The 24,642-nt window shown below is 33.9% G+C and overlaps 1 protein-coding gene and 1 long non-coding RNA gene across 19 annotated transcripts; one reads left to right on the top strand and one right to left on the bottom strand.

Annotated features, from left to right (window-relative positions):
• Positions 1 to 1,177: 1,177 nt before the first annotated feature.
• LOC111921737 (uncharacterized) lies at positions 1,178 to 3,104 on the bottom strand. Its single transcript, XM_023917313.3, has one exon. It carries the CDS (start codon positions 2,930 to 2,932, stop codon positions 1,538 to 1,540), a length of 1,395 nt encoding a protein of 464 aa, XP_023773081.1. The 5' UTR covers positions 2,933 to 3,104; the 3' UTR covers positions 1,178 to 1,537.
• Positions 3,105 to 9,562: 6,458 nt separating this feature from the next.
• Positions 9,563 to 14,961, top strand: LOC111921738 (uncharacterized). 18 transcript variants are annotated; one of them, XR_006188438.2, is made up of 17 exons: positions 9,563 to 9,837; positions 9,938 to 10,027; positions 10,101 to 10,154; positions 10,285 to 10,331; positions 10,477 to 10,774; positions 10,876 to 11,098; positions 11,195 to 11,255; positions 11,389 to 11,556; positions 11,653 to 11,818; positions 12,361 to 12,406; positions 12,518 to 12,568; positions 13,688 to 13,850; positions 13,928 to 14,163; positions 14,297 to 14,355; positions 14,547 to 14,632; positions 14,738 to 14,792; positions 14,918 to 14,961. It is a non-coding gene; the product is annotated as an uncharacterized LOC111921738 (long non-coding RNA). The 18 variants fall into 18 exon arrangements; XR_008230363.1 differs by having other exon boundaries at positions 14,942 to 14,959; XR_006188441.2 differs by lacking the exon at positions 14,738 to 14,792.
• Positions 14,962 to 24,642: the final 9,681 nt, after the last annotated feature.

Below are 24,642 nucleotides of genomic sequence, written 5' to 3'. Positions count from 1 at the left end.
TTTTTCATGAACTAAATCAAGGTAATTAGTGTTGATTCATTCAAGTACTTAATGGAAAAGGTTCTCAAAACTTGATCAAATGTCTTTTTGAAGTGGATATGCTATGTTATGTAGTAGAAAATAGAATGTCTAGATTCACAAAGGTTAATAGAGATTGACTGGGTTAGAACGGACTTGGTTAGAAGTCGACTAGGTAAGAGGCGTGGACCAAGTCAAAAGCAAAAATGTATACATAACACTTGGACCGAGGACCGTGTCCGAAAACGAAGAGTAAAACTCATGCCACAGGTTATTTTGTCGAACTGGATCAGGAGAAAAAAGTTGGACTCGATCAGAAATTAGGACCGAGACAGATCCCTCAACGCAAATCAAACATGTTGACAAACTTTTGTCGGACAAAGTCCTAGCTTTGGACCCGTTTAGAACCCTCATCAAACAACCCATATATAGTGGGGGGACGTGAGAAGGTTAACGATAGTTGTGAATATTTGTTAAATATGAATAATCAAACCTTTAATATTCAAATGTGAATATTTGTTAAATATGAATAATCAACCCTTTAATATTCAAATATCCTATGATGGATATTATTGTCCACATAAACAACGTGACATGGTAAATGATTTATCAAATATCGTTCATTATGTGTTGCCAAAAGTGGTTACATTAATATGTTGTGTGATATCGATGGTGGTGTGTGTCATCATGTGGACATAGATATAGTGGAAGGGGATCAAGAACCGGTAACAATCAAGTCCCGATGATTTCTCAAACTGGTCAATTTAAATATGTTCATCAAAAATGGAAATGATATGATATGAAACTGTCTCCATTTATGGACAAGTTTGAATTTTGTATGAATTGTTGAGAACAATAATGATAATTCAAGGGATGAATACGATGGAGTCAACGATTATTGTGTGAAAATGAAGTCGGTGTTTATGGAACCATAAATGATTTTTGGTGGAGATCTCCCCCGACCCCGTTACTATGTCTAGGATCTATTATTAAAACCAAAGTACCAATACATTATCAACCTACTTTTACATGTCTCACCCCATCAAATGTTCAAAAGCAAACCGGATTTGAAATGCACTGAAGAAGACTTTCTAATTAAAACAAAGCAAATAATCTAAAAACATGTTTTAGTCGCATTGTCTTTCTGAAAAACTATAAATGGCGTATTATGGTCATCTTGTTAGAAGGTATTGAATTTTTCCAAAGTTCAAATAATGATATGTTACAGTTGATCAAGAATTCAACTATGTTACATGATATGGATTGCATTGTGAATCTAATGATTTTGACTACTATGCTATTTACCTGTATGTTGTCAGCTTTTCTATCATTTATATTGAGAAGTACAAAGCTACTTCCAGAAAATGCAACCTTCAAGGCTTCAACTACATGTTTTCAACTCTAAATTCAACATTGTTAAGGACCAATGAACAACATGGTCTAATATTGTTGATCACAAACCTGTTCTGGGAATTGCATTTGTACAAGAAGAGGCTCTTTGAGATGCCAATATCATGTTTCACAATTCCACTATGGAGTCCATATAAGCTCCCTGAATAACAGATCTCAACCTCTTCAAGAAAGCATTCTCATGATCATTGGAAGAAGATGGTGATAAAGTGGCCACAAGAACAAAATTATCTTGATTCCCAACATCTATTCCATAAACCTTGTGAAAAGCATCCTTAAGTTCTTGAACCAATTTCATATAGATCACCTCATTCTGAGGAACCACATTGATGATAAGGACACCATGATCATGAAGAAGTAATCTCACAGCTTGAAAAACAGATTTTTTAATAAATTCTGGTGGTGGAGCACTAATTCCATTTCGAGCCTCACTTGAATCCAAATCAGCCATAACTACATCAAATTTATCATCTAAACCCTCAAAACTAACCTGTGAATCATCTGTGTCACCTTTTGTCGCAAAGTTCTGAATCACTTCTATTGCATCTCCAACAATTAGTTGGATAGATTTCCCATTGTTTAACCCAAAATACTGTTTTGCAGCACTCAGAACAGCTTCATCGGCCTCCACTCCAACAACTTCAAACTCCATTTGAGTGTTCAAGAAACTTAACAAAGCACCACCACCAACCCCTAAACACAAAGCTCTTGAAGTAAACCCTTGTTGAATTCGCTCATTGAGATGTGAAGCAATCAAGAAAAGACCAGAAACCATAGGAGTCAAGTATGGGTGAACCAAAACCGTTGTGTCGACATCAAACTTTGCGTTCTTCATTTTCCTCAAACTTTCCAAGTCTAACTTTGTATTACTCTGGCCATCATCGAGAATGGGGATAAGAGGGACCTGCGATTGAATCAAATTAGGCATTCTTTTAAACCTCAATCTCCTCCGGAGTTTTTTATCGCTATCATTATTACTTTCCATTTCAACATCTTCAACAACAAACTCACCAACGAAGGGGCCTACAAATCTAGCTATAATCACACGATACAACACATCATCTTCATATGTCAAGAATAGGAGATTTGGCAAACCTTTCTGAAAACACACTTTGGGATGCAAAGCCATTACAAGCGGTTGTATTTCGTCTTCTAGTTTCTCTCTATCAACAGTATCAGTAACCGGAGGGCGAATGTAAACGGGGGGTTCTGGATTAGGCGGGAGATCATTACCGATTAGGATGAGACGGGAAAGGCCAGGGATGTTAAATAGAAGCTGAAGATGACCAGACTCGGTACAGAAGTTCCAGTCTGTTTCCCGCTGGTCCGGTACAATCATGGCGGCGACTTTTGGGAGGTAATCGGCAGCAACAGCTACCGGAGAATCGAGTACGGCGACGCGAAGCCTTGGAGTGTTGAGGTAGCAGGGGTGGTTAACGGGATTTGGGACTGTGAATGTGATGAACTGCGATGGTGTTAGGGTTTTGAATATTGGATCGTTCATTACTTGCGTTGATAAGAAGATAGAAATGCAGGAATCGGAGGTTTATAACTGTTTTGAAGATCACAGATTCACAGTACACGTTTGATTTGAAAATTCATATCCAAATTTTCCATCATCGTTTCGTTGGAGTCGAGCGTTCTAGGGTGTATGCCGTTTGGGAGTTTTTTTAGAATGATTTAATTTTTTCAAAAGTCAATACTTTAATATATATATATATATATATATATATATATATATATATATATATATATATATATATATATATATATATATATATATATACTAGTCGTTTGCCCGCGCAAAGCGGCGGTAGCGAATAATTTTCAAGCAATGATTAATTAATTTCGGTGAATAGTTGTCTTGCGGCTATAAGATCAAACCATAAAACTCATAAAACCAATCGATTCCTAACGATACATACAAGTTTACATATTTAAATGTGCTTTATTTATTGTTTTCTTATAAGTAAAATGTTTGCATGCACACTATTCAAACAATTTTTATTTTTATTTTTCCCAAAGTAATTTTTTTTAATGTATAGCAATTTGTAAAAATAGTTTTGTCTTTCGTTAGATATGGCCAAACTAATTTGAATTCTTTTAGATTTTTAAAATTAAATTATTTAAAACAAGCAAATATGCATTGCAATTCCCATTTGGTCCTAATTACAAAAAGACCCAAATAGGAATTAATATATTTATGCTATAAAATTTACATGAATCCAAAAAATTTAAGAACATTATTACTAAATGGAAATGAACTCATAAAACAAGCAAATATGCAGTGCAATTCTCACTTGTTTTTAATTACAAAACACCTAAATAAGAACATTATTACTAAATGGAAATGAACATACATCAGAAATCCAATATATATATATATATATATATATATATATATATATATATATATATATATATATATATATATATATATACACGAATGTGTTGCCTTTGTTTCAAACTTCATCTACACTGTCCCACCTTGATCCATTGCTAAATTGAGTTGATTTTTAAGAACACAATGTGTTGATAAGAACAAATTTAGCAAAGGAAAATAGATAATTTATTAACATCAAATTACTATTCAATAACAATCAAAAGGGATTTACATTTAACAAATATTTTATTGGACCTTGCAATATGGTGATAAGTCGGCTAGTGTTTCATACTCCGTTATAGCAACTTGTCAACACTTCATTAACCTTCTTGTGTAGTATTTACAAATATGGAGAGATAAATAGAGATCCAGTTATAAAATACTTATTTTTAATAACTTTTGTTGAGGCTCCTTTGAGAATTAAAATTGAATTCATCTTCTTATGAAGGACTATTGGGTAAACATCATATGGAAAAAATTAAAAAACAATAATTTCTTGTCTTTTCCTTTTATTTAAACAGGATCTACCAATTAAGAATGCACACATAAGAAAAAAACATGTGAATAGTTGACGCCTTAGATGGTGGTCAGCAAATTATTTTGTCAACAACCTGTATTGAAAGGCTTTACATATGAAATAATACCTCCGAGATGTACAAACTTATATGAGAGCCTATAACCAATGAAGCATCATTAATCATCCTCTTTAACAATTTATTGAAAAAAATGGATGAAGCTATAACATTGCAAAGAAACTCTAAGATCCTAAAATAATAGAAATGAACTTTAACCAATCAATTTGGTTTCCATCTCCTTTTCAAACTCTTTTCAAATGAAATAATAGAAATGAACTTTAACAAAAATATATGTAATTTTTTATAAACTTGAGAATTGGAGTAAACATGTATACCTTCATCCTCACTTAAACTTTCAGTTTGAGGATTTCGCTGAACAAATAGAATGCAAAAGACATTTGCAAGTCCCTTTTCTGTGAACCACAATGATTTCTTGTAAAAAAATTAACAAAATGTAAGTACTATAATAATTCAATATGTTTTACATATATCAGTTTTAGATATCAAAGAAGATCTCAAAATGGAATGCATTTCCAACCACTTCTAATGTATCGAGCTATTTATCCACCAAAAGAGCCCTTGCAACTACAACTATCATCGACATTAAGCTCTCAACCCATTGCATGAGTGAGCTTTTCACCATCCCCTGGGCATTTTATCAAACACTTGTTGAGCACCATCAATATAATCTATCAACCTCATAATCACTAACTTATTTAATGCATAATATATCATTTAAAAAATTCTGTTGTACTATTTAATTAAATATGTAAACCAGATTAAACTGTAAATTTGAGATAAATTAATCCATACCCAACATACCCATTAACCAAATCGGCACATGAATAATTTAGGTAACTAACTTTTTTTGTTTGCTTTAAGTTCAAAATTAGGATAATCCGTATCCACTTTGAGTAATCATTACATCGAATAAAAATAAAATATCAAACCTGGTAAATCAAAGAAAGCGAGGTTCATTTTTGGTGATTAGGTCTTTGTGGAGAAATTCATCGGGTCTAAGTAAGAAAAATGTATAACTTGCAATTTCTTCAACAATGAAAATAGAAGAATCAGAGAGAGAGAGAGAGAGAGAGAGAGAGAATAGACAACTTACCTAGATTTAACCAAAGCAAGCAATAGAGAGAACCATAGATTTCAGAGAGTAAGAGGCCCTATACAGATCCAGTTCTTTGTCTTCTTCATCATCTCGATGAACTGGCTGCTTGTTGAAGACCTACAATCAGTAGAGTAAAAGAAAGTTATGGGATATGAGATTGAGAAATACTGAGCCTCTAAAGCCTTAGAAAAAAAATCAAACAACATCATTAGAAAATATGAACCTTTTAGTGCACAAATTATAAACAAAAAAGAGCTTTGACTAAGCTTTGTTCACTACTTGGAGACACGATTGGTGATGATACATCTAGGGCTCTGTTGAAGAATCAACGTCGATAAAGTATCAATTATATTGGGGGAGTTTACGTTCAACAAAACCCTAAAAATACGATGAGAGAAAGTCTGATGAGAATAGATTTGGGATTAAGTGGTGGCGGCATTCAAATGCAGTGAAGTGTGGTTAATGTTGTGGAGAATGAGGGAATTCAAGGGCTGCGAGGCATAATATATAGGGAAGCAAGCAAGATTCTTAGAGATAAGTGCTGAGATTTGGCTAACTGGAATACAAAATTTGAAGTGATAAACGAATAGGAGAAATAGGCGAAATAACGGGGAGGGGACTGAATTATGCTGAAGATTTCCATTACGGTTTGTTTTTTGGTGGAAGAAAGAAAAACGGTGGTGGTGTGCACGACGTAACTGAGGGATCCGGTGGTCATGAGTAGTGAGTGGTCTTAGGGTTTTTTAGGAGAAGAAGAACGGATATTGGGGAAGTGGCCACGAACTGAAAAGATTTTTTACGGGATCTTAGCTTTTTCACAACTCATCGGTTGGACTAAGGAACTGGGTCAAACCTGATGCATTGGTTAATTGTACTTCGTTTTTCATGTTTTGTACTACTTAAAAAATATTATTATTTTATTGATGGCTACTTGTACCAATAGCTTAATAATTTGAACGTCTTAAAAAGATATTATTATTTTATTCAATCTATTTATAGAAATAGTTAGATTTCTTTTATAAGGTAGTGTATATATATATATATATATATATATATATATATATATATATATATATATATATATATATATATATATAGGGGATAGGGAATATACATTACAGCCCCAACTAAGCTTAGGTACTAAACTTCTAAAATATGTCGTTTTAACATGCTAGACATACCCGGTTTGGTTTCACTCGGTAAATATATCATCCTCCACAACATTTCTTTCTTTCATTATCGTTTTACCATCCCTGTTTTCTTTCGTCAATTATCGTTTATTACTTCACCTAAGTGAATATTACTAAACCATAAACCTAAATCATAAACCATAAATTTAAACCCTAAACCCTAAACCCTAAATCTAAACCCTAAACCCTAAATTTAAACCCTAAACCCTAAACCTAAAACCTAAACACTAAACCCTAAATCTAAACTCGAAACCCTAAACCCTAAACCCTAAATCTAAACCCTAAACCCTAAACCCTATTGTGTCGATCTTGAATTTACATCTTGAAGTATTAATCGTGAATCCATTAACCGCAATCTTTATATAGTAAAACAATGTATTTTCAAGAGGTTTAGTACCTAAGCTTAGGTGGGACTGTAATGTATATTCCCTTTTCCCATATATATAAAACCGACTTTTTGGATAAAAATAAACCGGATGATTATCGGTTAAACAAATAACAGAAACTTTTTATTTTTCCAAAAAACTAAAAAAAAATTGAGAAACAATCACAAACACGTCCATCTTATCACTCTTATTAACTTTATTGATTAATTTACGGTTCGATTATACAAAAGCAAATAGAAAAAACTATAAGATTTTTTAGGAAAAAAATAAGTTTGGGTTTAATCAAGAAACAGTTTAATATATAGAATCATTTATGATTTATCCTAATTTTTAGTAGACCTGACAAACATTGACACGACACGAAAACACGACACGAAATTAGTGGGTTAGGGTCAGAGATTTCGACACGTTTATATAAATGGATTGACACGACAAGACACGATAATTAAACGAGTCGGATTAGGGTCAAGACTTTCAACTCGAAGATATGTGAACAAAAAAAAAACTCAGTGACCAAATGTGTACAAATCGAAAAATATATTACCCTTTTAAGTCATTATCCCTATTTTATATTATTAAATAACTAGGTGTGAAACCCGTGTAATACACGGGTTTATTAAAAATAAAAATTTAATATCAATATATAAATATGAAATATTTTATAATGTGATACTTTACCTAACAGAATGTAATCTTCTGAAAATTTGCAAAAGAAATTAAATCGTTTGAAGTATTTATGAGAATTTATTATCAAATTAATAGGATGATTTTATTTTCATTTAGAACCCATTATAATTTTATGGAATTTTATTTTAAGAAAAATGAAAATCCCTAAAAAAGACAAGTAGAAAATAAAATTTTTAAAATTTTCACAAAATGACAAGTGTCAAAATAAAGGAAAAGATGACATGTGACAAAAAAAACTTTCATTTATTAAAGAGGACTAGGCGAATGCCCGCGCGTTACGCAGAAACACCTATATATGTAAAGTCTTTACAAATATATGTTTTTAAAAAAAAAAACACTGACGTTATTGTTAAATTTGCTATAATAATTTTTATACTAAATTGATATAATATATAGATTATTTTGAAGGGAAAACTGCAACAAAGTCCCTACATATTGGCCTCATAATCGATTTAGCCATTATATATACTTTTTATTCAATTAAGTCTCAAATACCGGTAATCGTATTCAATTTAACCCTTTGACCCGGTCAACAAGTCATCAAACTTTTAAAAATTACATTTTCGGCCGAGATTTCAAAATTTATTACAAATTTGGTCCAAAATTTACACTTTCGGGTTGACACAACAAGACACAATAATTAAACGGATCGGATTAGGGTCAAGACTTTCAACTCGAAGATGACTCGAATATGACCCGTTTAATTATATATTATTTATTATAAATTTCATATTTTTATAAATATATTATATGTTATAGACTTATAGTGAGTCAAACTCAATAATTATAAGTAATATTCAAACTTTCAAAATTACTTAATTTTAGTCATCCTTACCATCTATCCATTTTGCTCCCCAACTTTAACTATTTTCATAACTCCAGTGTTTCATTTTTTTCCTTTTTGTTTCCACAACTCCTACTTTTCAACCTTTAAAATATTTCAACTCGACATGACACAACATATTTATAAGGTCTAAACATTAACCCGAAACCTGACACAAAAATAAACGGGTTGACACGGCACGACACGATAATTAAACGGGTCGGGTTAGGATCAAGTCATTTCAATCCGTTTAATGTCTTTACACGGCACGAACCCGACACGACACATTTACTAAGTCTAATTTTTAGATATAAAATAAAATAAATGATTGATATCATAAAAGACATATATTGATTTTTTTTCGATTTATTGGTTTTAACTGTAATCATCCGGTTTTATAATATTTTTGAAAAACCTATTAATTTTTTTTAATAAACCTTTAACTATTTTTCCCAAAACTCCTCAGCATTGACAAACTTTTTCTATTGAACATTTTTTTTTCTAATTTAGCTCATAATTCCAACTAGTAAAAAACCCCCTCACACTATGTTGCGGGTTTGAAACAGTTTGGTGTGCCGGAAAATTATAACATACAAGTTTTATGATCGATGATTTGTTTTTTTTTTAATTATTGGTTGTTTTTTAGGTTTTGTTCTTCTTCACACAAGGATGTCAAGAAAAAAAAAAGGAAAAAACAAATAAAAAAAACTGTCGAGGTGGGAAGTTATCAAATGTGGGAACAAAAAGGCAAATAAAAAAATAGTATATATATATATATATATATATATATATATATATATATATATATATATATATATATATATATATATATATATATATATATATATATATATATATTAAACTTGGACAATCTTAGTAACAGTACCTGACCAGGGTACTGTAACTCGGGTTCCCTTCCTCAACCATGGTAACCGCCCCATCTCATCCGGTATAACCCACCGCCTCATCTCGATCCTTCCTCATTACACGATCCTAGAATCCCACCGCCTCATAACCTCTTCAACATCAGACTCATCGATCTTCAACATCAAACGAACCCGTCACCGCCTTCCCTTCTCTCTCCCGACATCGACCTAGGTGCAGATATATTCTTCTTTGCTTCTTTGTGTTACTATTTTGCTTTCGCGTCGGCGTCAAGAGCTTGCGGTGGTGAGGAGCATCGCCAGTGAGGGAGCACTGTTTCTCTCTAGAAGCAATTCAGCACCACCATCAGCACCGTCTACTCCGGTTCGCCTCCACCATCTCTTACAGATGGTTTTCACCATCGCTCCTCTAAGCATCTCTCATTTAGATGTGCTCCATAATTTTTTTTTCTGATTTTCTACAGTTTTTGTCTGCCCTGTTAAAATCGACACCACCACCGGAGCACCATCAAAGAATCTCATCACTACTGCAGTAGTCAATGGCCTCTAATGAGGTAAGAGGATTGTATCGATGTGTTTTTTGAGTGGGTGTTATTCTGATTTGTTCGTTTCATTCGAAAAAATTAGGCTTTCAGACACATATATCTCCATCGGTGTGGAATCTCCGCTGCAACAAATCAGGTAGGATACAAGTATTTTTTTAATTTTACATTTCTATTCCGATTGCAATGTCGCACTCGACAAACAGTGAATTCCCGTCTGATTACATCGATTGCTTGCGTTTGATACACATGTGTTTCATACTGTTCAGCCCTAATTTCTTCAACTCTTCCGTTCTGCTTGACAAACTTTTAAGAGGTAAGTTATAAACCCTAAGTATACATTTTTGAAATTACTTGGGTTTTGTTGTCTGTCTGTGGAAATAACCTTTTCAATTTTTATTATTACAAGATTAATAATCTGCCCTTCTTATATACCCCAATTATTTAATCCTTTATTTCAGATAGTTCACGTTGAAGAGGTTAACAATTTTCAGCCAATTCGTATTGTTAAATGCAGAGTGAACTATGTATGTGTCTTTGGAGTATGTTGATGTTCCGATTTAGATCAGACATACGATGAGTTTGAGGCTTTCTCTAACATGCACTTAGTTTACTCTAATCTCCCATAAACACCTTGAACCGTGGGAGTCCGTCGACCATAGAAACGACGACTCACCGACTGCCTCTTCGTTCTCGGTTGTGTTTGTTTCTAATCTGTAGTGGTCTTCCTCTGGTTGCAGATCATAGTCGACACTCCAGGTATGTCGTGTTTTCAAAATTCTCTCTGCTACTTCGTTGTTTTATTCGGTCAATCACCAATGCAAAAACGGTCCTTCAAATATCAAGATTTTGTGTTTCAGGCGGCCTCGAAATATCTTCCGTCCTTCCAGACTATTACTATTGCTGGCCTCCTGCGGCGCCCACCAACTAGAAATACGTTTCCCGTTCCATATCCTCGGCCGGCAACCTACCCGCTGCGGATTCCCCGGTTTCAACCTCTCATGTGACGAACAAAACCAAACAATCATCCGACTTCCGTCATCCCGCTCATACATCGTCAATAGAATTTCCTACGTTTCACAGGTTCGTTTCCAAAACATTACAAAAATAAATCGCTTCAAATTCAAAATCACGTCTCTAATCAGAGACATGTAAACGATTCACATGTGATCTACATAGATCCGGAATATCTCCTGTTTCCAAATCTGAGTCTCTGAATTCATCCGCATGAACATCAACTGTAATCACCTTCTCTATATCTCTCTATTTGTACTTTTGGAGATGTATATATGGTATGTACATAAGGTGTTCTATCAAATGTTTTACTGTTTTTTTATTGCCGATTATTGCTTTTGTTTTGATTTGTTTGACAGATCTCTGATTCCAAGTTGAACTTTTTGGGTCAATTGCGTCCCAGATAAACGAAATCACGATTTTCTGGATGTGTCGCTACTCCTCCTCCCTCGAGTTCAATGAAAACTTCAGCTACAACGGACCACGTTTATGATATTGACAAACAAATTCGACAACTGAAAAAGAAGGTAACTCTTTACAAAACATGGGTTTAAACAGTGTAATTAATCCCCAAAATTATTGTTTTCGTGATATTATTGTTTGTTTATAATGTTGGGTTGCAGATTCTATTGATGGAGGCTCAACAACAGAAAGCAGGGTGTGGTCATGATCCAAAACAAGAACAAGTTGAGAAGGTTGCTAAATTTGAAGATTGGAGGAAAGAATTGAGACTTCTGTTGGATGCTTCTCTAGGATCACTATAAAGGCATTTTTGTTGGGATAAAAAAGGTTAGATGTTCAAATACATAGAAATTTACAATTCTTCATTGTTGTTTTTTGTATGCAAAAATCAAAACCATGTTTGTTAGACATGTAGCAATAAACTGAACATATAACAAATGGTGATTTTTTCGGATGTAGTGATTTCCATTTCATGGAAGAATGTGTTTTTCACTTCTATTTTTGATAATGGAATGATATATTGTAATTTCACATTATTTTTATGAATATTATTTTTAATAACACATGCGTTCAAAAAAAAAATTTAAAAAAACTTTAACTAAATATATATTTGTTATATAATGCAAACTCATTATGTATGCTCTGAAAGATTTATATAAGTTGGTATAATCTATTATTTTAAGTAAAATAATTAGTTCTTAGAATAATTTTCCAAAAATACCCTTATGGTTTTTAAGTAAAATCATAAACACAACATATCATAAGTTACGGAGCATATTTGCAAACTAAAATATGATGTTTTTTTTTCCAATATTGCTTTCATAAAAAAATAACAATAATAATTATGGCGTTTTTTCTTTCTCTTAAAGGGTCTATATGAAAGAAAATGTTTTCTTCACTGCTTGACCTGATGAGGTAATTTCTATCAACAGTAAAAAAAATTACCTCCTAGATTGTTGTATTGTTTAAATTAAAAATGAAGTGGCTCTTCGGATGCAGAGAATTTGTATGTTTGATATTTTGTAGGTAATTAAGTTTGAGGATCTTAAAGAGTTGGGAAGTGTGCCTGCTGTTAAGGTATGTAAGCAAAAAAATCTATGTTTATATGATTTTTGTTTTGTGTTTTATAGGAGATATTGCTTATTTTTGGAAAATTGAAAAACTGAGATCTGAATTGATGAAAACACATACAATTGGGATAAAATGGTGGAATTTGAAATGAAAGTTAGCAAATACTAAATAGTAATGTACTTTGCATTTTTGTTACGCCTCTTTTACCAAAAACCAAAGTACATTGCCATTTAGTGCATTTTCCATATTTAGATGGTAAATGCAGTAAATAGCAATGTACTTTGCATTTACACATTTTTTTTCACATTTTTTGTAATTTCTTTTAATTTTTTCAAAAAACCTAGCTACATTGCCGTTAGGTGCATTTTTCATTTTCTGGAGTAAAATGTCCCAAATAGTAACGTACCTTGCATTAACCAAGATACAATGCTATCAGGTTATTTTTCCGTTTTTTGGTTATTGATGCAGTAAATATCACTGATAGTTGAAGATTAAAATTGTTTATGTGCATGAAAACAGAACATGGAAGTCATATTTTGGTCCACCTTCAAGAAATCGTTGACTGACGATACTACCATATCGTAATTAACAATTTTTTCTCAACTCACTTTGCAGTTACACCTATTTCTTTATGTTTTTTTTCCAATTTATTTCAATTTATCAACAAAACTAACTATTAGTGCCCCATTATAAACATTAGTATATAGTATATTTTATCACCAGTTCATGTGAATTGAGCCAGCTCTGTGTAATTTTTTGTTTCAAAAAAAAATTACAAATTAATCATCATCTAAAAATGTAAAAATTAATGTAAAGATTTTAAATTATGATTAGAATTACTAAATTAAATTGTTTCTATTAATTCCAATTATTATATCTCAATGTTACCTAAATGGTTAATGACATCCATTTGGAAGAATGTATAACTACATAGTCATAATGTTGACCTATTTAACTATTCTTCATGCTTCTTAACAGCAATCAACTATGAAGGAATAGAAAACTGATATACAAAATGTCAAAAAAAGGGTTTTTTTGGTGGAAAAAGAATAGTGTAATTGAAATACATGGTAATTTGAATATCCTTTTCTAATGCGCATTCAATCTATTTGTTTTGTAATCAAGCTCGAAGTTGGTTGATAAACACATCTGCACCTTCTTGGAGTAGGAAAGGGAAATGTTGGATGAGATCAGATAATCAAAACAGTGGATGTCCAAGTCAGTCCTTTGTTTTTTTTCTCACTTTTGCTAATCATAGTGCCAGATCCACCTGTAGCTATGAAATCAAGTATGTTCACTAATTTGTTGCCTTTTTAATTTGTTTTTCTTGATTTGAGAACGTTTGGTTTGCTGTTTGTTCCCCAGATTAGTACGGATAGATGGGTTTGCGGTTTTATGAGCACACAGATTTAGCTACAGTTTTATGAGTTTTTGGCAAAAATATCATATGAGGTTAGTTTAATTATGTATTCAGAATATTGTTTTTGGTTTTGTCCATGGATTCTTTTCTTCAGGGTTCTGGCTGGAAGGTGAAGATTTCTTTTTCTTATTACTCTCACTTTTTCCATTTGGAGCACTAATAAGAAGAAGGCATCGATGCGGTTAGTATTTTTAATCAAATTGATGCTATGGTGCTCAGATTAATATAAAGCTTCTATTCTTCTTTCAAATATCTATAATTTTTCATGTGGTTTTTTAGATTTTAGGGTTTCTTAGTTTGTGGTTATTGTACAGGTGATTTAAATAACCTTCCTGCTGCCTTGCTCCACGTTTGAACCAGATGCCCTATTAAGGTTGGTTTACATGATTCCTAGATATATTAACAGAGAGTGTGACCAACTATTATTTAATTAAAAAATGAAAAAATCTTTGAACAGTTGGGGCATTTTTTATTTTGATGCTATTGTAGAGGTATTTTTATGCATTTACGGTATTATAAAAATGAAAATGCAAATAATGATAACACATACTCTGGATTTTATAGGTCGTTGCGTATCTTGGTGAGATGGCGGGGGTACGTATGGTTGAAAGAAGAAAAAGCAAAACACTTGCAGCAACAGATGGAAGAAGGTTGTTATTATGAACATTTAATATTTGAAAGTATATTCTTATTTGAAAATACTTTTTAGATTAACGGAAGCCATTCTAACTTTAAGTAACACATCCTTATGCAAGGTAACTCTCATTGCAACCCGGTTTAATTCTTTAGATTTGGAGCTATAATTGCAAGGTTGCAACATTTTTTATTTTTTGCTAAATATTAAACTAATACTATCATTTTGTTTGTTATAGACCTCCAATTACAACTACTCATTTTAATAATTGTTTGTTTTAATATTGCATGTCACATGGAAGCATTTGAATAATTGCGGTAAATAGCAACATGCTTTGACTTTTAATTTTTTCTTCTGTTTTTTTTCCACTTTTTTTGTTTTTTTTTTCCCAAAAACTTAAATACATTGCCATTAGGTACATTTTCTATTTTTTTGTACTAAAATGCTCTAAATAACAATCTACTTTCAAGTTCTACCTATTTTTGTTTTCTGTTTTTTGTATTGTCATTTTGGTGACTTTTCCATTTTTACGTTATAGATGCAGTGAATAGCATTGTACTTCAAATTTAAAAAATCTTTCCTGTTTTTATTGAAATTTTTTCCCGTAAAACTTTCGATCGTATCTGTTTAGCTCCATGCCCCGCGACGCGGGGCTCCTCATCTAGTTGGTATTAGAGACTAAAGTGGCAAAGAAGTGTCTACAAAAGTTTGAAACATAACAATTTTACTATTCCTAAGGCCATTTGAGAATTAATTACATATATATTGTTTTTTATTTTGTTGGTGTTTTTGATTATTTTAAGGAAGTCTCCAATAAAACTCTATTATTTTGTTATAATTTATGGAAAAGTCCCAAATTAATTATTTTGCTTCAAAAAGACATAATACCAACTAACGGAATCAAATCAACTCATTTTAAGCTTCTAAGCATGTAACTTGTTGAAGTGGTCTAATTAAATGACATGAAGGTTGTGGTGGCCTGGTTATTTTACTATAAAAGTCAAAATTCGATTTCTAATCACCAATACCATCGTTGTTTCAATTTTCCTTGAAATCCCCTCCGCCATCGTTGATCATTAGCAAAAAGAATTATGATTCAACGCAGTGAAAGCTAGAATCCTAGAAATAACATAAACGTAACTTAATCTCATAACCGATATAAACCTCTAGACAAATATATTATGAATCTTATTCAACATTCACAAGTTGTACATATTATGGGTGGGCATTTGGACCAGATCGGACCGGTTTTGCAAAAAAAATTATGGACATTAGAATGGACCTGTTGAGGCTTACCATACCAGGTCGAAATCTAAGTCCGGTTTCTGGTTATTGGACGTAATGGTGAGCATTTGGACCGTACCGATTTTGCAGATTTAAAAAAATGGTTTGAATGGGAAAAATAAGCATGCCTCTAAGGAATATAATGCGTTAGTATGGAACAAATTACTTTTAAGATTTAAATGTTTGTAAAGGAGAAAACATGAGAACTGGAATTTGATTACATAAAATGTGTCAAATGTGAGAATATTTTCGGAATATTTAAAATAAATGTTCAAAACAGGAAGATTAAAGGTAAATCCGCTAAAAATATCAATAAAAAATAAAAAAAAGTTGAAGGTCCATTTTAATGGAAAAAATCGAAAAAACTAATATATATAATATTTTTTTCCATATCATAAAAATTATTTTTTTATAAAATTTTACGACGACCTAATAAAAACTAATCAAATTAAATATAAATTACTATTAAAGGCATTATTGTTGCATTGTTTTTTCTTTTAGTGTGTTTATTTAAAATTAATGATTAACCGATTTGACTTAAATATAAGAAAAATAATGTAATTAATACATAACTAGTAACTTGCTAGTCATGTGTTGAACAAGACAATTCTTGAGCTTACCTCAATCCTTCAACCTCTAATGATTCTCAGGCTCAACGTGATCCGACAACCACTAATGACTATCAGACTCACCCGATCCTACAACCACTGATATTTCTCGAGCTCGCCTCAATCTAACAACCACTAATGACTCTCGGACTCACCCCGATCTGTCAACCATTGATGATTATCGGGCTCACCCCGATCCATCAACCAGTTACCATATTAGGATAAACTATCATAAGACATAACCATATTCATGAAACTTAATTATCCCTATCAAGCTTTTGGATTGTGAATCGAACCCCCAAACCCCTAATCAAATAAGAACAAACGAGGAGGTATTCATCACAATCCTCCACCTGAGTCTCTAACATCCTAGAACCCTTAAGGAAATACCTTCGCACCTTACAACTAAGGCTACCATAGAAGGAATTTATAACAATATATACAACACAACCAACACAAAACTCTGGAGGTCGCACAAACGTGCAAAATCCATCAAATTGAGCAGTCTAACAGAAGATCAATCGGCTTAAAGCCCTCCCACTGCGAAATCTCCAATGTCCTCCACTTTGAATTTATGAATATTTAAAACAATGCCAACACGTCATCAAGATATCCAAATCGACCCAGTCGAAATAATACTAACCTAGATTCTAAGAATTAAATTCGAAGTGGAATTAAATAGTCCTTTGAACCATCAAACTCAACCCTAAAACATTCATTAGGCAATAACATGTAGAATGGTCAAGTCAAAAGTTCTGAGTTTGTGTACCCCCATTACTATAGTCTACCAAAAACCTAAGAATGTCCAAATTAAGGTGCATTCACAAACAAAAATTATTATGGAGAAGATCTCAAAAGCAAAACTCAATACATACGCATAAATAACATAGTTGGAACCATACCAACAACCATCACAATTTTCACTCTCAAATCATATGAAATAAGTTGGTTGGCTCTCCCCTCAACCCTAGGAACCTTAGCCCTCCCTTGACGTCCATCCGAAATCTTCCAAGCTGAATGTTAAAGGTTATGCACTATGCCTGCAACAAGAATGGGAAAACTAGCCATGATGTGGCCCACCTGATCGCAATGAAAGCAAAATCGTGTACCTTGCCTGCAGTCCCTGCTATAGTGTCCCTCTTTTCCATATTTGTGGCATGTAAACGACCGACATACCCTATCATGAAACTTCCCACACTTACAACCCCTGGGACCCCTCTGATCTACTGCTCCTGAACTCAAGACGGTGGATTTGAACCGCTTGGTCTTCGGGTGCAACTGAACTAGGTGTGGCCTCTTCTCTTTCCAACGGGTCTATATCTCAATCTCTCTCACATGCTAGCATTCGGCAACAACTCAACCAAGTTCTGGTACTGGGTGTTCACCACAAACTTCCTAATCTCAGTGTTGAGCATACTCAAGTAACGAGTCATTTGTACATGTTATGAGGTTGTATACTTAGCACAAAATAAGACCCTCTTGGTGATCTCAGTCACCAACATTGTTGTTTGCTTGAGCGACAAATACTCCTGAGCTAGTCGCTCCCTCTCTCCACAAGGGGGGCATACTCTGTCCGGAACATCTTTGAGAACTACTCCCAAGTCATCACGGCTCGCTGTGCAAGAGAAAGGGTCTGAGTCACAAACTTCCACCAATCCTTCGCTCCTAAGTGCAGAAGGTTCAATGAAAATCTGAACTCCAGGTTCTCCGAACATGAAAATATATAGAAACACTCTTCCACATTAGAGATCCAACTCATGACAATGATTGTGTCCTTGACCCCATCGAACTATAGACTCAAACATTTCTGGAATTGCCTCTCGGATCGTCACGGCCGCCTCGGTGGAAATCATCCCACGAATCTCCTCATCACTTAGACCCAACCCCTCACGACCGATGGTGCCCAAACTGAAACCTCTGGTTATCACCATACTGAAAATATATTGGAGCACGTCAAGAAAACATGTCATAGCAAGCATAGGTTATACACGCCTTCGCCTTGCCACAATTCCCTGAAGCACCTGAAACAAAAAAACCACAATTGTAAGCCCGAAAGCTTAGTGAGTTTCCCCCAAAGTACCCATACACACATAAACGTACGCATATAGCAAAGAACAACATACTACGGGTCCAATCAACCTTCCGGTTGGAATACCCCTTGCCCTCAACCATCGGGTTGGAATGCCTACATAACACGAGTCCAATCATCCTACCAGGATGGAATACTCTCGGCCCACAACCATCGGGTTGGAATGCCCAAACACCGATATGTACAACAATAACTACTATGGGGCCAATCATCTCACAAGATGGAATATCCCAGGCCCCTCAACCATCGGGTTGGAATGCCAACCTACTATGAGTCCAATCATCCTACCGGGATGGAATACTCCTAGCCCACAACCATCGGGTTGGAATGCCCCACTCCCTATACATACAGTAACTACTACTACTATGGGTCCAATCATCTTGCAAGATGGAATACCCCAGGCCCACAACCATTGGGTTGGAATGCCAACCTACTATGAGTCCAATCATCCTACCAGGATGGAATACTCTTGGCCCACAACCATCAGGTTGGAATGCCCCACACTAGCAAACATGCACACATAACAGGCAACCACAAAATACTCTACAGAACCAACATACTAGGGCCCTATCATCCTACCAGGATGGAATACCCTCTGCTACTGCTCAACATACATAACCCGCAGGTAACCTCCTACCAGCGTACATAAGGCAAGACCAACTACAGGTCTATAAATAACCACTACCCAACTACCAGGGCGCTGATCCAATAGAACTAGCCATCACACAACTATCTATTTCTCTAGGATACTAAGCTAACAAGGCATATCCTCATATCACTATCATATCTACTAGGATAATAGCAAGCATATCATCACATAACATAAAAAGCTCTAAACAACAGTTCAAAGGGTCGGCCTTGGTGCCTTAGACCCTTGAGTATAGTGAGGATAACACACCTTGCAACTGCCGAAATCCTGCAAATCTCTGACCGCTGTTGGGTTTTGAGCATTCTAACACTCCTAAGTGTACATGCAACCCTAAATACCTTGGATCTATGTTTTCTCTATTATACATGCAAATATGAACATCCAAGGTATTATCCTAATCTAGCATACAAAACAATGAATATAACAAGATAGAATGCATACCTCTTTGATGTAGAATGTTCTCAAGAAGCTTGAGTGCCTAGTGCCCCAAGTGTGACACCTCAAATGGTTCACACAACATCAATTGCACTTGGAATACTTAGAGAGAAACACCACACTTTATGAAAATCGGCTAGCCCTTTCTTATCTTACATAGTGGCCGATTTTGCCAAAGAATATGATCTTATATAGTTGTTACAATTAGGGTAAACCCTAATTGTCATGGCTTTCCATTTCCTTGGATCCATGGGTTCAAATACACCATGGAGCATCCATGGAACATCATATGGGTTTTAGCCCAACTTGATAATCCATGGAGCATTAGCCCACTATACAAGTATGGATGATTTACACAATCAACCCATATATTTAATTAGTCTTCTTTTGATCTCTTAATTAATTCCAGATTAATTCTTGATCAATACTAATTAAATAATCTTATTAATATATTATAACTTATAATATATTAACAAACCTTAAGTGTTATTTCTCTCATTATAGTCTATCCAAATGCATGATGCCATGCAACCCAAATGGACCATGCCGGGTCGGGTCAAGTCTTACCAATTATAGTTATGGACTTAGACATTAATCCAACAGTCTCCCACTTGGATAAGTCTAAAACTATTATTGTGTATGACTTCAAGAACCAACTGGAAATCGTAGCTCTCAAAAGCTTCCGTCGAACTCTGACCTTGCCGATGATCTCTGACCTTTGTCAATGACTTGTCCATTAGATAAGGGATCATATATTCCTCCATTCTATATATCATATGGACTGAGACATGGATAAATCATTCTCTCTGTCCATCTGTTGTTTCCCGATTTCCGATTTACGACGACTGACTGATTGAACAAATCAAACTCACATGTATCATCATTAAATCATCGAGGGGCCCACAGATATCACTTTTATCCCGAAGGTAAAAGGAATGGATAAACTTCGACTCATATGGCTTGTTCTACTACTTGCTGAATCATACACAAAGACACATTTTATAACATCGAGTTACCAATGCGGTTTCGTGCAATCAATGTATAACCAACTCATAGTAACAACTCATATCTCTAGGTTTGAAGAATATAAGATATTATCGTCTCATGATCACTCGTGATAAAATCCATGAAGTGATTCAAATGAGCGCGGATTGAATCCAATACTCATAACTTATGAGCACTCATGAGTGTTGTAGCACAACTTTGTCCGCCAACTTGGACCTCTACAAGGCAACCCATGACAGACTTGATTCATATCTACTTCCAACATATGACCGACTGTGGATGGTTTGAATAACTTAGTCATTCCGGAAGAATAACCTAGATATTATGGAAGTCAAACATGCAAAGTGAAACACACGAATAAATGAATCTAATATGGTATCAAAACCTATGAATATAAATAAAACACTTTCTATTTATAACCATACTAATTTCTCATCATTCATTGTTTCGGTTTTATTAACTTTATACTTGAATTAAAAACACTAGTTGTCCCATGCTCCAAGCATGTACACTATGTTTTTCTAAACAATAGCTTTACCATACACCAAGTATGCACTCTATGTTTATCTATGATCCTTACTTTGTGAAATAACCAATTGACCAAACTTTCAATGATTCTAATTTCACACTCCCAAATCTAAATCTTATTAGGCTTTAAACTTAAATGCACTACCCTCTTGCAATGAATGTGTACAAAGTCACAAAGACTTGTCAGCAACCATTACAGGGTATTCCAATGAAAACCTACTCCGTGGACACAAAGCCTTATGTTCAAAATATGCATTGCTTTGAACATGCTTCTTGCACTAAGTTCTTTCTAATCTTACACAGACTGCTTCTATCTATAGAGTCAACTCTATTTCCCATTTTGACTACTACTTCTGAACAAAAGTTGCCTCTTTTCAGACTATGTCAATATGGCCCTTCCAAAATTCACACTATACTTCCAACTCTCCTTGAGCAACCAATCTTTGGTAAACCTTAGATTGTCCTCGACAATTGCTTAATCACTTTAGTCATATCCAATTCTAGACATTTTCCTCCTTAATGCCCCAAGGCATTTAGAAAATTCAGAAAGAATAAATATTATACCACAAGTAATCGATCTTGTACCCAAAGTAAATGGGACACGATTCATGATGTTTCACATAAAGACATGGTTCTAGACCAGTCTTTTGCCATAATAATTTTTGTTTGTCATATTCTCAAAATTTTACTATGAAAGGGATGTCGTAATCATAATCGAATCTTGAGAACGCAATATATAAAATTTTCTTAAGTTGAACCAATCCAACATAAAATTCATATATATATATATATATATATATATATATATATATATATATATATATATTCTTGACTAAAGGTGATTAAAATCTCAATATAAGCTCTTTAGAATGATTATAAACTCAATCTAAGCTTTTCATAATTGAAATGAAGTATAATTTCCTCTCCCTTAATTATAGCAAAACAACTTTTTCAACCCCTGCAACCTCACGAATTGAAACTTTTGTTTTCTATAATTAACATTGCTAACTTGCAATACTTATCATAATTATCATGCTCCCACTAACATGATGATTATTAGCATAACACTTATGCTCCCACTAGCTTTGACATGTACTCAGAAATCAGCTATTGACTTTTTTTTTTACCAAAGTTTAGATTTCTGATACTAGATTGCTTTGATAAGACTTTATCAAAATCATACACCTTATCTTAGATAGCTCACAGGTGTGTCTCAACAATTTCAGAACTATGAAAAGGGATTTCGTAATCATAGTCTTAATTTTTTAGACCTTTGCTATTTCTCATAAGTCCATGTTAGTGTGCCTACTAACAACTTTGAGAATGCAAAGATTACTATCTACTTACAAATCTACTTAGTGGAAGTGTTTCCTCATCATCATTTTCATGAATCGTAGAGAAACATTATGACACCTAGATTTTTATGGTGTATGAGTTCCTACCCATATGAATTTTTCAAAACCATAATCACAAGACAAGGTTAGTGACAAATCCAAACTCATATGGATTGAACTTGTGCAATCTTAAGTTCTTGCCATTTGGCAGCACAAGGGCCTGCCATAGCTTCCAAGTAGTTGTGCAACCAACTGAGGACTCTAAGAACTTATATGCAAAGCCAACTTTAACTGGAATGAGCATAGAAATGTCAACACGATAGGTTATAAACCTCAAGTCGTGTGCTAGTGAAGAACCTCAAGTTTTATTCTTGATTAGTTCTTGAGACTTTCAAGACCTTTAAGACTCCCACTGTTATCTTGACATATAAGACTCTCTTGTCAAATATTCAAGGGATAGTGCGGATTCTTTATCAAGACAAACACTTCACACAATTTGTCTAAGTTGGTCTCTGTTTTATCCAAAACGTCACAACTTACCAATTTCAAATGTACAAGAGTAGATAACCTTTTACTATTACATTTGACTAGTGTTAATAAACCTTCTTTAAGATCTGTCACTCAACTTATAGTCTTGGAGTATGACTCTAAGACTTGTTTTGGAACAAAGTATGACTCATCTTCTTGATTTAACCATTTCAACAATTCAAGATTCCTCTTCTTAATCATAAGAATGCACTAAGATTTCCTTAGAGAACTAATTGTGCTATGGTTTCATAATCATTAAGATGATCACAAAACTGATACTAAAGTACTCTCCCATCTTTTCATATTTGAGAAACTTTTATCCTTCTACCTAATTTGATTCTTCTCATTCGTTCTGCCATACATTGAAAATTTTCCAATGTATCAGAATTACACTTAAGCATGTAAGTATAACCATATTTACTAAACTTTAGTAAATCATGACGAATAGTCTTATCGATTATTTGTGGTGGGCTTGATCAGTGCACAAGAATGTGTACTCGATCCCTTAGTCCTTTACTTGACCCACACATCCATGTGAACAAGTAATTAGTCTTAATTTTCCAATGCTCGAAAGTTCTCATTCATCATGCTATACACCTTGCATGATTCCAAGTTTCTATCCAACTGAAACTTGGGTGATGAGAATCTTTCCTTATTTGGTAAATTTAGACACTACCACAAATGAAAGAATCAAATTCATATTACTACTCTTGCTATTAATGGAATCATATAAACAACAATTTCTTTCACAAATACCATTGTAAGGATACTTAAAATAAATAAAATCAAAAATTTCCTTTTATTTAAAAACTTTGCGGAAAAACTTATCCTTACAATCCATATGAAAACCTTGTTGTTATATATTCCTAAGCAATGTGTCATTACTCCTGAGTAACAGCTTCAAAATTCTGATGCGATTGAAGTCCATCTTCGCGATCATAAGCAGCATATACTTTCCGTAAGCTTTCTCTCTTTTCTTTGATTCTTATAACATCACCATGTGACTCAGTCACATTATGTAATAAGAATCTCCAAATTGGAGCTTAACAGAGTTAGACAATAGACTTTACCTGAAGTAGAGTCAAACTTATTGACTTTAACATCCTTAGGTAAACTTGGCAGCTTCGTAACCAATGCCCCTTCATTTGGCAATTTAACATATGGGCTCTTTGATAATGGTACACGGGACTGTCTCAGACTTAGCCTTTCTCTTTACCATTTTGTCAACCAAGTTGACTATGGCCAATCCCTTTCCATTGGGAAGAGAATGCTTTTCTGGATTTCCTGTGTCATCATTGTCAATGTCCATAAGGTTTTTGAAAGTTGATCTCCTAATCACATTTGCTTTACTAGCCTTCCAAATCATTGCTGATTCATCAGTACCAAGCAAATATATAAGATTATTAAGGGTCATGTCATAGTTTGTTTCATAGGAGTCCTAAAGGAACTCACTATGTGACTTAGAAAGTGATTGAACCACCAACTTTCTCAAGACTTTGACACCCAACTCTCTCGGCTTGTCAATATGTGACTTCATCTCCAAGATGTGATCACACCTAGACCTTG

This window comes from Lactuca sativa, chromosome 2 (assembly GCF_002870075.4).
Source record: "Lactuca sativa cultivar Salinas chromosome 2, Lsat_Salinas_v11, whole genome shotgun sequence".
Taxonomy (NCBI): Eukaryota; Viridiplantae; Streptophyta; class Magnoliopsida; order Asterales; family Asteraceae; genus Lactuca; species Lactuca sativa.
The sequence above is the reverse complement of the archived record's forward strand: the minus strand, read 5'-3'. Positions and strand labels throughout refer to the sequence as shown.

Coding starts and splice junctions, on each gene's coding strand:
- LOC111921737 (XM_023917313.3), bottom strand. CDS start 2,932: ATGAACGATCCAATATTCAAAACCCTAACACCATCGCAGTTCATCACA.